Source organism: Physeter macrocephalus, chromosome 5 (genome assembly GCF_002837175.3).
Source record: "Physeter macrocephalus isolate SW-GA chromosome 5, ASM283717v5, whole genome shotgun sequence".
Classification (NCBI taxonomy): domain Eukaryota; kingdom Metazoa; phylum Chordata; class Mammalia; order Artiodactyla; family Physeteridae; genus Physeter; species Physeter macrocephalus.
Window position 1 is genome coordinate 71,032,371 of NC_041218.1, and position 17,895 is coordinate 71,050,265.

Here is a 17,895-nt window from a genome sequence, read left to right on the forward strand (position 1 = left end):
TGAACACTAAATCATAAAAGCAAAAATGATTGATAATCTTTATAGGAATATATTAAAAGACATTTAAAAGTAAACTCAAGTTCAATGATAGGAAGTTCTTATAAGTAACTATGCACATCTTTCTTATAGGAAATATAGTCCTCTCACAGAATGAAATATTTCTGTGACTTGATAAATGAAAGGAAAACTTGCACTAAAAAATCTAGCCTGCTCAGATTTGTTTTGTTTGGATTCAAGCATTTTACTTGGAAATAAGTTCACATCACTGCAGGACAAAATCAAAACAAAAATAAAAACACACACAGAGATTACCTAAGAAGACTGCAGCTTACAGTGACATTCTTCTGGATATTATATGTCTCATTTTTTAAAATAAGCATTGTGAATTTCAGGGAATGAAAGCTTGGGGAGGTTTTTCTAATTATTATGGAAGAAGCCTTGGGTTTTGTTCTTCACGGTCTCAATAATCAACACTGAAGGGACATCGTGATTTACAATCACTATGTTTCTTCTGAGGTAAAAATTTCTTGTACATCCGTTTATAAGCATGCTATCTTTTTGCTTTCAACTAGTTATGTGCTGTTTAGAAGGAATAAAGTGGATGTTTTATAAGGGAAACAAAATACAAATGTTTAATCAAGAGTAAACAATTCCTTGGTTTTGACTAGGCACATTCTATTTTTTATTTCCTATTTAAAAAAATTTTTTAACCATTAAAAAACCTGACGTATAGTTAATTTACAATGTTGTGTTAGTTTCAGGTGTACAGCAAAGTGATTAGTCATACATACATATATATTCCTTCTCAGATTCTTTTCCATTATAGGTTATTACAAGATATTGAGTATAGTTCCACTGTGCACACAGTAGCTCCTTGTTATTTATCTATTTTATATACAGTAGTGTGTATATGTTAATCCCAAACTCCTAATTTCCCTCTTCCCCCTAACTAGGCACAGTTTTCAGAGAACACAAGATAGTGTGGAGTTTTTAATATCTCATAACATTAGTCTGTTTGCTTATAATAGGCTTATTAATCCAAAAAAAGGGAGTTATGGGAAGATTGTAAATATGATTAATACTATATTTTAATATACTTAACATTTAAACTCCCTAAGAAATGACACTAAGCTTCTCAGGACTTACTCATCTGCCCTTCTAAAAAATTAATTAGTAGTCATTTCCTGCCATGTGATATGTTGCTAATTCCTAGGGTATATAAAAGAGCAAAAAACCAGTTTAAGTTATAGAAGAGGAATACTGAATATAGATGAGCCGTAAGGGACTCAAATTTCAGATAAGACCAAAGGCAAACTATGTTAGACTCATGAGGACCTACTTGTTTGTTGAGAAACAAGACTCAGAATCCTCAGTAACTTAGAGCTTTGTCCAGCAACATCCACTTTCACATCAGCCACAAGAGGCCAAGAATATATTTTAGAAATAACTGTTTTATAGGTCTTAGCAGAGGATTGCCCAACATGCTAGCCCACCCAATGGATATCATGTGATGGTAATGATGAACTCTAAAATATGGATTGTATGCCAAGCTGTATGGTGCTTAAGAGACATGGGAACAAGTCACCATGCCACATTAAACCATGAATATCCATGGATTGGGGATTTAAAAGGAATATCGGATTTGTGGGGTAACTACTTTACTTACAACCCTCTACAATTTAAAAAAACAGCTTGACAAATTGAGGGAGAAATATGTAAAGGTTTACTCCAGCACCAAAAAAATGACAAAATAACATTTTTATTAAATAAATAAAAACAAAGCAAAAATTGTGAACAAATTTGACTTAAACAAGAAACACCCTGATTTTAAACTGCTAATCACCTCTTTTTAAGAGCCACTCAGAAAATGAATACCTGAAATGGCCGTTTAAAATATAATTTCTTCTTTTTTTTTTAAGCAACTTTATTTTTAACATCTTTATTGGAGTATAATTGCTTTACCATGTTGTGTTAGTTTCTGCTGTATAACAAAGTGCTCATTGTGGAACAAGGAGAGGAAGCCACAAAAGAAAGAGGAGCTCCATTTAGTTCCAAACTAAAACTAAAACATGATCTTTTAGAAGTGTAAATAAATATAGAACAGAGTTTTTGTTACTTTAAATATAGTAAGTATTAATTTTTTTTTTTTTTTGCCAGTAATAAAACAGTACCAAGCATAGTCTTCACCATTTACTCTCGGCCATCTATGTAATGTACATGTCATCTGAAAATAGCTGATTTGTTTCATATAACCCAACAGAATAATTCAGAAGCTCATTAAAAATAAACTCATGAATCAGCGAAAGAGTAATCACCACAAATTTGAAGATAATGTGAGGAAGAAAACAGCCAGGAATGGACGAGCTTTCAAGAATGGAATTATGAGTAATGAGAATTATCATTGTGGACTCTTTGGACCATCTTCCCCAGCCCCCCTCTGCAAATAGTTATAAATTCTGTGTACAATTTTTTTTTTTTTTTTTTTACGGTACGCTAGCCTCTCACTGTTGTGGCCTCTCCCGTTGCGGAGCACAGGCTCCGGACGCACAGGCTCAGCGGCCATGGCTCACGGGCCCAGCCGCTTCGCGGCATGTGGGATCTTCCCGGACCGGGGCACGAACCCGTGTCCCCTGCATCGGCAGGCAGACTCTCAACCACTGCGCCACCAGGGAAGCCCCTAAGTACAATTTTAATTAAGAAATCAACTGATTATTTTTTAATTTAATGATGTAGGTTGTCTAATGGATGTTGACTTAAAGAAGAAGACTATTTTTATAAGGATTCCTCATTTTAATAAATCATTGAGAAGCTGGATCAGATGGTAACCTGATGACACATGCTCCCCTCATTTTAAACCTCTGCAAATGTGTATTGGTAATGATGGTGGGATTAAATGCACTCTGGAAGTACACACATGCACACATACATGCATATATGATGATACTGGAAAATAAAGAAAAATGCTATGATATGAATAGAAATTTTGGAGAATTTCTGAGAAATAGAAAAAGATGGAATCAGACCAGAAACAAAAACCATAGACCAAAACATGTACAAGTTAGGACTCTGTGAAAGACAATTCTGCATTGACTTAAGCTGAGGATGAACAAACTCCAGGAGCAGAAAAAGATCTTGGGCCAATCTTCAGGGTAAGTATTCGTTAGCTATATTCTAAGGAGTCAACAGGATGGCCCATCCCCTCACTCCCCACCTGCATTAAAGAACTGGCAATAAAGATAGTTATTCAGAGCCTAAAGCAGATCATGTGGGCACTTGGTCCAGAGAAATAACCATGCTTTAGGTTGGCAGGAAATTCCAAAAAGAAAAGGAGTCCTCTATAAGGAAAACAAGCTATCAGAAGTAAATGACATTTACATAGTAATAATAATGTGGACACAATGCTGTGCTAACTAAAAGTTGTGATAATATGGACGCAATGTTCTCTCATCATAATACATTGTGGAAAAAACAGTTTATACTAGGTTTTCAAGTTTGCTTTCACCATATAAGAATCTATTTTGATTTAACACATTATGAAATTAAAGAAAAAACACAATAGGAATTTTTAATTATTGGCCAAAAAGCATTCAGTACTATTCAACAACTATCCCTGAGTAAGAATACAAAAAGGGATTTTAAAAAAGTGGAACAAACACTCACTGTTTCATTATGTTAAGAATTTCCCTTAAAGTTACAGAAAGCGGAAGGATAAATGGCATCACTACTATAATGTATCATTGCATTGGGTTTCTTAGCCAATGTAACAAGACAAGAACATAAATAAGATGGTTAAATATTCGAAAGACATAATCCATCTTACCTTTTAAATTTAAAACGTAATCATTTGAAAATATAAAAGAACCACTAATAGTGTTTAGCAAGTAGCCAAGTACAAGATCTATCCATAAAATAATGTGTTTTCCTACATAATAGCGATAACCAATTATAAAATTTAATATTTTAAAATATTCCACTCTATAAAATTTGATAGCTCTCAGAACACTGGCAATAACCGATTATGAAATGTAATAAAATTAAATAATCACAATAATAAAGATGAAAATCTATAAAGTGGTCATAATTAACTCTTGAAAACTGTCATGTAAAGCACTGATATTTCCAAATTAAAAAATAAACTAATCAACAATAAAAATTAGTAATTGCAACTGAAAATAAGTAATTTGACTCTACATGTGTAGGATGTTCAAAAAGAATAAATCACAAAAAACTACTATAATGTTAAATATTCTTCATCCAGTAGTTTTATAGCTAATATTATTAATTGTCTGAATTTGGACTTATTTTTATTGACTGATAAAACAATCAAGTATGTTAGTTTTGGTTGAGTTTTCAGTTACAGAAATAATAAATTTATGCAATTTTTGAGGCTACCCTATTCTTCAACTACAACAACTAAATCTGTTTTGCTACTCTTAGATGTTATATGGGAAAATAATAGAGAAATATTATAAGTTTGTAAAAATTCATCTCAACCTCCCCAGAACAATACCAGTGACTAACAATGCCATTTCCTTTTATTTTCTCAAACTGATATACAGAACTTTAAGAAACCAACCAAATCTGTGGTTAGGGGAATCAAAAGTGTGTTTAAATGAGAAGTCTGCATCTGGGTTAGAGCTAATCTGTGACTTTCACGTAGGTGATAATCAGGGGGGAAAAAAAAGGTTTTTAATATAAAGAGAAACCAAAAGACAAATAAAGCCAAAGGAATAACTTGGCAAGAAAGCCAGATTTTGGCTAGAACATAAAACAAGGGAGTTTTTAGTGATGGAAAGAAAAAAGTAGACAGTAAAAGAAGAATCCATACCAGGCTCCAATTTGTAAGGCACAAGGAAAAACTAGACCCAAATAACATACCACCTTAGTAGGATTTGGTAATGAACAGAATTAAGAAAAAGTCAAATATGTTACATTTATAACAGAGTATGATAGCCACAGAAATTTTTTAAAGTTATATAAACTAAGTTAACCAATCAAAATCACACAATTCAGCACTATAAGATGCATGAATTTTTAATTAAATTACTTTTAAATAAATTCAAAAAAAAGATCTTAAAGTCATGCCCAGCCGTCAATTAATAAATTTAATTTAGTCCCATCTTTTTAACAACTAAGTATATTAGACTGTAAAGTGTACTTTTTACAGGATGGTTAAGGTTTATCAGTTACTCATCTGAGTACTCCGAGTACCTTCTCAATATAGAGTTATCATAACCTATTAAATTATCGTGTGACAAAACTGTGTAAAAATGAATTAATAGACACTATTCTATTTCTTCTGACCCTATTTTCTTTGAACAGAACAATGATGAATGATTGAGTAAAACTAGTAGCTCAAAGATATTAGAGAGCCTTTGTAACAGATGAGGATAACATCTTTTGAGCAACAATCGAATAAATGAACCCACAGCTGAATAGCTGAAACTATCTTTATATTATTTGGCTTTTAATGGCATCTAACTTTTATTCTTCAAGTTGGTCAGTAAGTTGGTCATAGGAAGTTATTATGGCTAGGAATATGATGAGTGAAAGAAATGAAAAGAGTATAAGGAGACTAATGAGCAATCCAAAGACATCAGAAAATAATTATTTTTACTTCATGATTAAATGTATAATATGCAAATTATTTTCAGTCTTATAGTATACTTATAAACAAGAAACACTAGTATATATTGCTTTAATTATTGTAGCTAAGCCATAAGAGTAAAAGCATAAAAGGAGAAGATTCAAAGTTTTAGCAATCTATCTAATTTTAATTAGTACTACCAAACCCGTTATTTTTTAGGGAAAAAAATGACATGATCCCTCTTGCCACATCACACATTATGCTTCCCTATAATTATGTTCCTTCTTTATCTCTTTAATCTAACACCACTAGCCTATTTTCAGCCCTTTGAATTTGTTCTCTTCTGTGGCAAGTCCTTCTTACATATTGCTTCCTCTCTCTAGAATACCCTCCCTTCCATCTTTACTTTCCTTCAGCTGTCTGCTTGGGTAGAAAAGTTGATTTTCATTTTCATTCCTCTTCTTCAAGAAAGTCTTTCTTGGCACCCCTGCTGAGGTCAAATCCATCCATCTTAGTAGGCGCTCAGTTTCTTTCTCCTTTTTAGCTCTTGTCTCTGTTCCGGTTTTGTAATTGTTAATGTGATCCTCTCCTGGACAAAAGTTCCATGTTATGATATCAGATACCATGTAACCTTGTCTCTTTGTGCTCAGCATTTGCATCCTGAGTGCCTGTCATGATGCCCAAGAGAGAAAATGCCAATACATACTTGTTCAGAGAAGTACATGTTTTTAATAAATATGTAAAAGATGAAATTCAGTTTTTTTGCACTATTTGTTAATGAATTTCTGCAATTCTTTCAGAAAGTAACTTTTTCTTTTTTCCTATTTTAAGTTTATATTTCATCTCCCTACCACCATTTCCCCTTCCTCCTTAATATGCAATTCTAATGACCAGGAAGGATGTTTCTGTCTGAGCATTCCAACCATTCTAATGTTCCAATATATCACTATTCCAACACTCAGGAACCATTCTTTCCTGGTAGATGCCCTAGCTTCATGGAAGACCTGGGACAAGAATGTGAATGCAATCAAATAAATAATTACTGAACTTAAAAAAAAATAGGTTTTCACATTCTACCTCAGATCATCTCAGATTCTATCCATAGCATGGCTATAACACCCCTCAGAAAATCAGCTGTCCTGATAAAATTCTTGATAGGAGTTATGTGTGATAAAAATACAACAGCAAAGTCATTATAATGCTAAAAATAGTAGATATATTATAATATTTTTGGTCATTGGAAATAGATAAGCTGTTTTGAAAACAAAAGAATTCATTATTTTTCTTTAATGGTGCATACTGGATATTTTCCAGTCAAGAGTAAGCAAGAAAGAGAGAGAGAAAAAAAGGGTCCCTTTAAATAAAGCCTCCAGAAAATCTTCAGTTACATCTCAGAGATCATCCTAAAGTCTTTGGCTAGCTAGGAAATGATGTCATTATCCCGAATAAAACTGGCTTTCTGAAATGAGGAGTAGATGGGCTCCTAGCAGACTCTGTCTTGCATGTTTTATTTAATCCTCACAACAGAATTAAACAAGTGAATAAAAAGAAAACAACCATGACTGTAAGTTCTTCCTTGTGTTCTACGCAGCCCATTCCTAAATTGAGGAATGGATTTCCAAAGGGCACGTGTCAACTTCCTAACACTGAACCCAGCCCTTATGCTACCAAGCTGTAATAACTGGGAAGTTCCCTGGAAACTTCTTTCTTCCTTTTGTATACTGCCGAGGATCACATTATTTTATGGGAGTTAAGTAACAAATCTCTGTATCCTATTTGTTAAAAATTAGGTCCAAACTGAATAACACCAGGAAGATATTCCTAGGAGTTTGGGATTTAAAGGTGAGGAGGTTCCCTATTTTCAGAATGGACTATACTTCCTGTTTTTGGTTCTTTTAGTTCATTTTAGTGAATTTTCAGCAAAAAGCCATATGTATTTACATATTTAGCCCTTATACTCCACAAATCTTCTTCCCAGGCTAAGATTATGCCTTCTGTTTACTTTGTTTCTAGTACTATTTTTTATGACACGGCCCTTTACACAGTAACTAAATATCTATTGTGCATATATACAAAGTGCTGCATAGAAAACCATGAGGTATACAGAAATGCATTAACAGGTAGTTCCTACTATAAAAAATGATATTGTCTAAAGATTTTTATAGTGAAATATATACCAAAAATTTAAAGAATAATACAAAGGTTAACATCTCAATATTCTCAGATATGGCCTCAAAGCCTGCTTGAAAACAGCAGAATATCAAGGAAATTTAAGTGTGTCATTCTGCTCCTCAAGTAGATAAGACTTTGGTTTCATCTGTTTTATATAAAAGGGAATACACTCCATATTAAATTATTTTTGCAAAATGGATTTCAGTGATAGAAACAATCTTTTTAAAACAAAGATAATAGTAGATAGGATGAAATAAATGGTTATAACTAACATACAGATAATGACATCAACTCATTGGAGGAACTGTCTCTTGCAACAGTCAACTAAGCCTTCCAGGACTTGAGCTGGGAGTTTAGAAATACAGAGAGTAGAATTCCCTGGAACCACAGAAAGAAGAATGCTGTAAAGACATTTGGGGCCTAAAATCCATGCCATATTCTGTGGAAGACACCACCCTAACAAAGGCAAAAGGAGATCGCATAGCACAGGGCTGGAACATATTAGTTGCACAAGTCTGAAACCAAGGTCGAAAATTTAGATCATATACTCAAGATAATACCCATGAAGATGCAATGAGAGTACTATTTTTTTTTAAACATCTTTATTGGAGCATAATTGCTTTACAATGGTGTGTTAGTTTCTGCTGTATAACAGATTGAATCAGCTATACATATATCCCCATATCTCCTCCCTCCTGTGTCTCCCTCCCACCCTCCTTATCACCCTTCTAGGTGGTCACAAAAGCACCAAGCTGATCTTCCTAAAAGAATCATCTGGAGGAGGAATGATCAAAGAGGGATTAGAGCAGCGTTTCTCAGTCTAAGCATTATTGTCACTTTGGGCTGAATAATTGTTATGGGGGGCTGTCCCGCGCTTTGTTCGATGTTTATCATTATCAATGGCCTCTACTCACTACGTGCCCATAGGACCATACCCTCGGTTGTAGCAACTCCACATGTCTCCAGATATTGCCAAATGTCCTCTGGGATGCAAAATTCTCTGGTTGAAAACCACTGGATTAGAGGTGAAGAGAGCAATTATTTTTAAATATAAAGTGAGAGGGGCCATGACTCAAGTGATGAAGCCAAGATCTATACAGGTCTTACATACATAATGAAGAAAGTATATACAGAATTCCCTTATTGATTCAAGTTTCTAGTCTTTGCAATGGAAAAATAATACTAAAAAAATGGAAATTAGCAAAGGAAGCCTATGTTTTAATGAGGTGAGGGAAGGTATGGAAAAGAGATATTGGGTGGATGATCTCTTCATATGAAACCTAAGTCTACAGAGAATAATAACTATAGAAACCCTTTCTGAACTTTTAACAGAAATATAAAAATAAAAATATAAGTAAATGGGCTTCCCTGGTGGCGCAGTGGTTGCGCGTCCGCCTGCCGATGCAGGGGAACTGGGTTCGCGCACCGGTCTGGGAGGATCCCACATGCCGCGGAGCGGCTGGGCCCGTGAGCCATGGCCGCTGGGCCTGCGCGTCCGGAGCCTGTGCTCCGCAGCGGGAGAGGCCACAACGGTGTGAGGCCCGCGTACCACAAAAAAAAAAAAAATGTTTGGCTTCCCTGGTGGCGCGGTGGTTGCGCGTCCGCCTGCCGATGCAGGGGAACTGGGTTCGCGCACCGGTCTGGGAGGATCCCACATGCCGCGGAGCGGCTGGGCCCGTGAGCCATGGCCGCTGGGCCTGCGCGTCCGGAGCCTGTGCTCCGCAGCGGGAGAGGCCACAACGGTGTGAGGCCCGCGTGAGGCCCGCATACCACAAAAAAAAAAAAAAAAAAAAAAAAAAAAAAAAATAAGTAAATGATACAGAAATGGTCTGAAAATACAGGCAATCCGGTCATTCCTAAACTTGCTTTAGTAAATTATGATTGAATTGCAGCTAGATCACACACAAATTTATCTCTTGTCAAAATATCAGAAATGTTGCTAAAAAGCTGCACAAAATTAAATCTAACTGTAAAGCAAAGGTTTCATGAGACGTTCCATATTTAAGTGGATACTGTATCAAACTTTTCCGAAAAGTAAAGAATGAGTTTGTAGTATCATTACTTATTCATATACCTGTTTTGAAGTCTGGATTTTTATACTGTATTTCTCTAAAAGTGGAACACATTATTAAAAAGAGTAAATAAACTCCACTAGGTGTCCTTGGCCTAGATCTCAAAACCACTTTATTCCAGTATATTACATCTAAGCAAAGATGAAGAATTTTCTGCCTTTTGATGATCATATTTTTATCACTACTGTTAGGTACTCTTGGAAACGCTCACAACAAAACAGAAAATCTGTAAGTGTATGTTTTAAACAGGCATAATTTCAAATGCACAGCTAGAAGGTTTTACCAAATCTAAACAAGTACAGTGTCGAGCACAAGGTTAATATATACCTCTATGAAGACCCCTGTTTGACTGGTCCTTGAATATTTTGTGGTTAGGTAAGACATTATTATATAAACTATATATTGAGCTTTAGGCCTTGTAATTATATTAAGTGTTATTTGTGAAAGTTCCTGCAACTTATTTGGAATTTTGCTTCCTCAGCCGGCAGCAATTACAGATTCAAAGACCACCGGAAATAATTCTTCAGCCCCTTTTGAGATCCACAAGCTTGTTATGAACACTTAAGCAACTGTAGAGGAACATTATACTTCGGTAATAAACAAGGCCAGAGGGAAGGTTATTCTTTTCCATTGTAAAAAAATCCTGCTCATAAATAATTCAAAAACCAGAAGAGAAATGATAATTCTACCAACATATGGAACTTCATCTGAAATCAGAGCCACCCTCCGCAGGATTCTGAACTTTGAAAGTAACAGTTCACACGAATTAGTGACTACTTCTTGCCCAGGCAATACATTCAACTAACAAAGCATCTTCCATTTGAGCAACCACAAACATTTCTGGCTTCAGTTGTTAATCTCCAATGAAAAACTATTTCCATACTATTTTAAACTTGTGTATGGTAATAATTACCTGTTTATCTCTGAAGCATGGACACACTTACAGTGCCCTTTAGAATGTATGTGTGTACCATTTTCCTTTCCATGTCCTTGACAGATGGAAGTATTCACATCTTCCTCCCAGAACAAAAGTTGAGAAGCACACTACTTTCTTTTCAACTGGCTCACTTTTTGTCTCCCAGATTCTCACACTGGGCCTGCTTCTCAATAGCTTTTCAATTTTACCTTCTTAGACAAAAAATGCAATTGTGTGATACTTGAAGCCAATTAATATGGAACAGTAGATTACATGGCAAATGAAATTCATAGTTCACCTTGACCACATATGTATAAAATTAAGTTTTAAATATTTTACTATAAATTAGCAATTGATATTAAAATGGATAAGAATCCTTTCAAGATAATTATAGATCTTAACTAAGGTTTCTTGAATGCCTTTTATCAAGTGTTTCAAATTAACTCGTTTAGTCACTTAATAACCATATGATATATTATTTTATCTTTACAGATAAGAAAAATTAAGTATCTCACCTAAGTTTACAGAGCAAATAAGTGATGTTCCTGAGTATTAAATCCAGTTCTATCTGAATTTCAAAAATAACATTTTTTTCTATGATTCTATGCTCTATCCTTTCTGAAGTTCAAGACGGATTCAATTACCAATGAGACTGACTTCAAATATGTACAACCTGAAATAGAGTTACCAGTTAATGCAAACAATTGCTAAGCAACACATGGTCTTTATTCTTAAGGAACTCATAGTCTAGCACTGGAGACACTTTTATTTCTATGGTGTCTTTTAGAGCTCTCTCTGTTGCATCAAATACATGGAACATTAGCACTGCACATAGAAGGTTTCGCAGAAGAAAATAGCTATCTGTTGTTTATTAAAGTGGAGTGAGAGGAGGGTAGTGGAATATATAGACATATAATAACTGATAATATTGTATTATTATTGCATATAAAATATTATAATATAGTTATATTAATATTGTATACAAAACAATATATTCATTGTTAATTGTAATGTTAATGTATAATAATATATTATATAAACATATATGTAAATCTTTATACATGATATATCTTGCCACTACCCTCCCCTCACTCCACCTCAATATACATGATATATCTTGCCACTACCCTCCCCTCACTCCACCTCAATCAACAATGGATACCTCCTTTCTTCCACAAAATCTTCTCTGTGATGTGCTGATGTTCCATATATTTGATAAGCACACATACATATTACACAAATATGTATATATCATATATGACATAGCTACACATTATATATACCTTAATATATACATATGTATACATTTTATTTTAAAATCACAATCTATAAAAGTATTCCCTATGTCTGAGAGCTCCGAGCTCTATAATTTGGGCCAAGTCTCAATTCACTAAGATAATTTCTTGAAACACTATATTACAGAGAACAAGATTAAGATCCTACTTTACAAATGAGAACTAAGATTCACCTCTAGTGACGTGTACTGCACCTTTTTTATGCGGTTAACCATTGCAAAAGAGTGGAATGGATGGATGAAAAGGGACTTTTGTTCTTTATTAAATATAATTCTCTATTTTTAAATTGTTTTATAAAAAGCCTGGGCTCATGTATTAGCTCTATTTAATGATAACACCACCAAAGATATGTAGCATTTAAAATGAAATACCCAGGGCTTCCCTGGTGGCACAGTGGTTGAGAATCCGCCTGCGATGCAGGGGAAACGGGTTCGTGCCCCGGTCCGGGAAGATCCCACATGCCGCACAGTGGCTGGGCCCGTGAGCCATGGCCGCTGAGCCTGTGCATCCGGAGCCTGTGCATCCGGAGCCTGTGCCCCGCAACGGGAGAGGCCACAACAGTGAGAGGCCCGCGTACCGCGAAAAGAAAACAAAAAAAAACCCAAAGGAGAGCTGAAATTTAGAAACAGCTGAACACAATCGTTTTTTATTAGCATATGATTAAGAATACTATATAACATTTAAATTTTCAGTCATCTTATTCCAACAAGGTTAAATCTTCCTTTTAGCTTCAGCCGACACTTTACTTGGTTTTTCACTAGAATATCGACTGTTTTGATGATTCTATTACTTTCTGTAAGCATTTTATACAGAAAAACAACTTGAGAATAAACCTAATGAATAATTCTAAGCCACATTTAAAGAAAGCTATGACATATGCTTTTTCATTACCATATTGTATGCAGTATACAAACAACGCATGATGAATTGTAAATTGCATGCTTGCAATTATAATCTTGCATAAAGTATGAGCATTGAGTGCTGATTAAACTAGTAACGCTTTATTAAACTTTAGGAAAATATCCTGTAGGAAATAATGTTTCACAAAATAAGCTTTATTCATTTTTGAAGTGACAAAAAAATAACGTAAATTTAAAACAACAATAAAGCCAAAATGCTGAAAACTAAGCAAAGTTAATAGAACATAAACTGTCAACTATCCATATATATCTGACATATTTCTCTAAATGAACCGCTTATAGCTGAAGATATTTATGTGAAAATAAGATCATCATTTCTAGAGAATATCTGCTGTTTACTTATCCCCTACAATAATCTTTCAGATAACACAGATCACCTGCAGCTAAAATATCTATAATTTCTCAAGAAAAGGATTTGGCTATGCAAGGGTAGAAGTGGTAAAGGTACTATATGTTGGGGTGAGTGGAAAAAGTTAAAACTACCCTTGAGTATAGCCTGAGAAATATTTTAAAAATAAATAAATTTGAAGTATCTTTAAAAACTATTAACCAAGAATATTTTAGAATCATTCAAGAGCTTTTAAGAGATCATCAGAAGGTATTCAAATTATACTGCAAGTCTACATTTACCTGTATTAACCTGTGTTTCAGCTTTATCTTATATCAGTGAGGTGCGTAAGCTCATTATAAGTGCAATCTTACACAAGCTCCGAAACATAAACACAAGCAAAAAATGTAATTTGATGACCCTAATATACTTTTCTAGTTATAAAAGTGCCTACATATTGTGAAATCATTTTTAAAAATAGTCTTCCTGGGGCTTCCCTGGTGGCGCAGTGGTTGCGCGTCCGCCTGCCGATGCAGGGGAACCGGGTTCGCGCCCCGGTCTGGGAGGATCCCACATGCCGCGGAGCGGCTGGGCCCGTGAGCCATGGCCGCTGGGCCTGCGCGTCCGGAGCCTGTGCTCCGCAACGGGAGAGGCCACAACAGAGGGAGGCCCGCATACCACAAAAAAAAAAAAAAATAGTCTTCCTTAAAGTTATGTTGTAACTGAATGGTAGAGACTAAGAATCATTAAAGTATCTACTAAACATTTAAAGGGACCTATTCACTCTCTTTCTGAGCAGCTCACGTCACATGAGAAAGTCATAAGGCCATTAACTGAAGAAGAGTCAGGGTAGAGTATTGGAAAGAATATAAGAAAGTTTCATCTGCAAAAGAGAGACAACAAAACCTAACATGTCCACCCTGAACCTGCCCTATCCACACTAGAATTTTTCTAAATTGTAAATGGGAGTTCTAAGAAAATCCTGATCAAATAAAACATTTTATGACGTTAACTCTCATATATATTTTATCACTGTTCTCTTTATGCTACTGGGGAAAAAAAGTTAAATAAAAATACTACTTTATAACATGAGTTTTTTTTTCTGAGCAAATTAATACTGCTCTAAAGTAATTTAAAATATAAATGTGACACCAAAATCAAATGCTTTTTCTTTCTCTTGCAATTAGACTATACTTGCCTTCAGATCCACGGTGCCTGGCATATAGTAGGCACTTAACAAAAACTGATCCATAAAAGAAGGAAGGAATGCAAATTGTATCTCTTGTGTTACCCAGACTGAAACTTGCTGTGTAGTTTAAGAGCTGGTATAATTTAAATATTGCCAACTTAGATACTGGCATAATTTTCTATTTTGGAATTCAAGACTAACCATGTATAGTTGCTTCATTTTTCCACAGCAGAAAACCTGCTACAAAATACAGAGAAGTGCCATGGTTAACATACTCATTCTCTGGTCAGCCATACTTTCCACAGACATAATTAACTTTAAGATTACTACTATTTTGCCATCGTTAAAATTCTTTGATAAAAAAAGTCAAGTAGAGATTGCTCTTAATAAAGTGTACCCAAAGGAACACTACACAGCCTAGGGCAAAAGAACAAAAATGTATGTACCATATTTATGTTATTTACTAATTTACTATTATATGACTGGTTTTTAAGAAGAATTTTGTTTCCTTTATTCATATAAATTATTTTGCAGAGACATAAAGAAATAAACTATCAAGTTGAATTGCCTCAGTTGAAGAACCAGGGTAGAAGGACAACAGTGAAACTTCTCTTCTCTGGCCCACTCCCCAAAAGCCCCAGAGGGGATCTGTCAAGTATTTCCGTAGAGCATAGCTTAAAAACCACAACCTTATACAAGACTTTTTATCTCAATCTTGTAAGAATACCCTTTTCTAATTCACAGGGTAACATTCATAAGATTTGAATATTTCCCAGCATTTCCTGTATATATGTTTCAATAATCCAGGACACATTTATTATAAAATTCTGCCATTTTTAACAAAAAGAATTTTTTTTTAACATTTGGAGGCCACTAGCTGCTGAGAACTGTTCATTCATTTTTTTAAACAACTAGTTTTTGAGTAACTAGTATGCCTTAAGCACTAAAGACAGGTGTGAAATATTTCACAAGAAAACGGAACCAAAGCACAACATTTTGGACATTAACGCCTAAAACTGGTCAATGGATCTAATGGTCAGAACCTTTCCTTAGCTGGTCCTCCCCACTTGGTCAATTAGCATCCTGCATCTTCCTCCTTCCATGTCAGCTGGGATCTTACACCAGGGGTCAACAACCTACGGCCCTCAGAACAAATAAAAGCTACCTCTTGTTTTGCAATTAATGTGCCATTGGAACATGGCCTTTCATTCATTTGCTGTTTGTCTATGGCTGTTTTTGTCCTACAATGGCAGCATTAAGTACCCACAAAACCCCATACCTTCTTTCATCTTTTATAAGAAAAAGAAAACTATTTTCTAACCATTTATAAAAAATATTTTGATACCTAGGCTTTAATTATACAATTTCTTAAATATTTAATCAAGACTTGACATCTGAATTTTATATGAAAAACTAATGACCAACTTTTCTATATTTTCTTCACAAATATATGTAAATGAATTAAGAAAACAGACTCTAAATGAGCTAACAGCTGTACGGAACTTCTGATTTAGTTTTCTACAAAGACTAACAAATCTAAAATATTAAACACAAGAGATTTAAGTGAGCTATGTAAATATGAATATTAAAACATTTCACTTTAAAGGGCAAAACAAAAGTCATCGTATATATTCTGCTTTTCACTATAATTCTTATCCTTCACAGTCTAGTAATTATCAGAGTGTTAGGAAGATTATTTATTTAACTACATTTGAAAACGCTTGATAAGAAAAGCCCCAGTGAAGCATTTGTACAAGTAAAATAAAGCAAACCTGGATATTCCACTGAGTAAAAAGTATGCATGCACCAAGTATCAACCAAGTTCTATATTAATTTAAATACAAGAACACACTTAAGGTGGAAAGGCTTCTAATGTCAACAATAATGTTCTATATTGTATTAGAGACTGTACAGGAAGAGAAAGACTTTACACATTGAAATGTGCAAATTTAAATACAAATGCTGATAAAACTTGGATTTTGAGCTAGTCTTGGATAAACAACTGTTCCAAAATAATCCCCATTTCTTAAAGAAAAGTAAAATCTGTGAGAAGAGTTTTTCTAGATTTGTATTCACACACTAATATTTTAAAATTTCTTTGGCTACCTTCCTAGCCTACTCAAAATGCAACATCTATGTTATAAATATAAATATGTAATAAACCTCCTCTTGAGGATAATGCATAATTCAAAATTCTATCCTCTGTTAAATTCTAATGAGGTTTTAAGCACTTTTAGATTTTAGCACATTAATGTGTAATAAAATCACCAGAGCAAAGAATAATGAATCTCAACCCTAGGTCACCTATAACTTAGTTTCTTCATGCTCAAACAACGATTGTAATAAGATTTCACCAAGATGATTTAAAGATGAATGATAAATGCCTGAAATACATCAAGAAAAAATTGTAGTAAATATCTGAATCCAGTTAGGCTTGGCAGTTTTATACTGTATTTAAAGCTCATGATTAAAAAAACAATGCTGGGGGAAAACAATTCTTTATCTTGTAATTGGCTGAGTTAAGGAGTACAAAGCACTCAGAGTAGTATGCAGCATATGGTAAGCAGGATAAAAAGTCTGAATCACGAAAATTACTATCACTACCATCACTATCACATCATCTCAGAAATAAAACACCACAAACAAAACAAACTCACCGAGAGACAACTCTCCTCTCTAGGAGTGAAGCACTTGAAAGTAAAAGTGGTTGAAATCCTTGCTTCTAGGTATTAGAAAGGTGAAAATTGCCACTATTCAGGAAAGATTTTATCATAAGACATCAGGGAATTAAAAACTTCTCTTAGACAACAATTTTGAGACTTAAATCTGTAGAAATACAAGCACAAAAAGTGTAGCAGAAGCTTTTAGATTTCATTAGGTCCCATTTGTTTATTTTTGGTTTTACTTCCATTTCTCTAGGAGGTGGGTCAAAAAGGATCTTGCTGTGATTTATGTCATTGAGTGTTCTATGTTTTCCTCTAAGAGTTTTAGAGTGTCTGGCCTTACATTTAGGTCTTTAACCCATTTTGAGTTTATTTTTGTGTATGGTGTTAAGGAGTGTTCTATTTTCATTCTTTTATATGCAGCTGTCCAGTTTTCCCAGCACCACTTACTGAAGAGGCTGTCTTTCTCCACTGTATATTCTTGCCTGCTTTATCAAAAATAAGGGGACCACATACGTGTGGGTTTATCTCTGGGCTTTCTATCCTGTTCCATTGATCTATATTTCTGTTTTTGTGCCAGTACCAGATGGTCTTGATTACTGTAGCTTGGTAGTATAGTCTGAAGTCAGGGAGCCTTATTCCTCCAGCTCCATTTTTCATTCTAAAGATTGCTTTGGCTATTTGGGGTCTTTTGTGTTTCCATACAAATTGTGAAATTTTTTGTTCTAGTTCTGTGAAACATGCCAGTGGTAG

The 17,895-nt window shown here is 34.5% G+C and overlaps 1 protein-coding gene across 4 annotated transcripts in view; it reads right to left on the minus strand.

Moving 5' to 3' along the window:
* The window catches only part of CRPPA (CDP-L-ribitol pyrophosphorylase A), a 466,682-nt gene that overhangs the window by 150,955 nt on the left and 297,832 nt on the right, over positions 1-17,895 (minus strand). Inside the window, exon 10 of one of the 4 annotated variants that reach the window (XM_028490070.1) lies at positions 5,801-6,176. The exons of the other annotated variants lie outside the window; for them this stretch is intronic. Coding sequence (XP_028345871.1) covers positions 6,099-6,176 — 78 coding nt within the window. The 3' untranslated portion in view covers positions 5,801-6,098. Of the gene's footprint in view, positions 1-5,800; positions 6,177-17,895 lie in introns of those variants that run through there. 4 annotated transcript variants of the gene reach the window in all.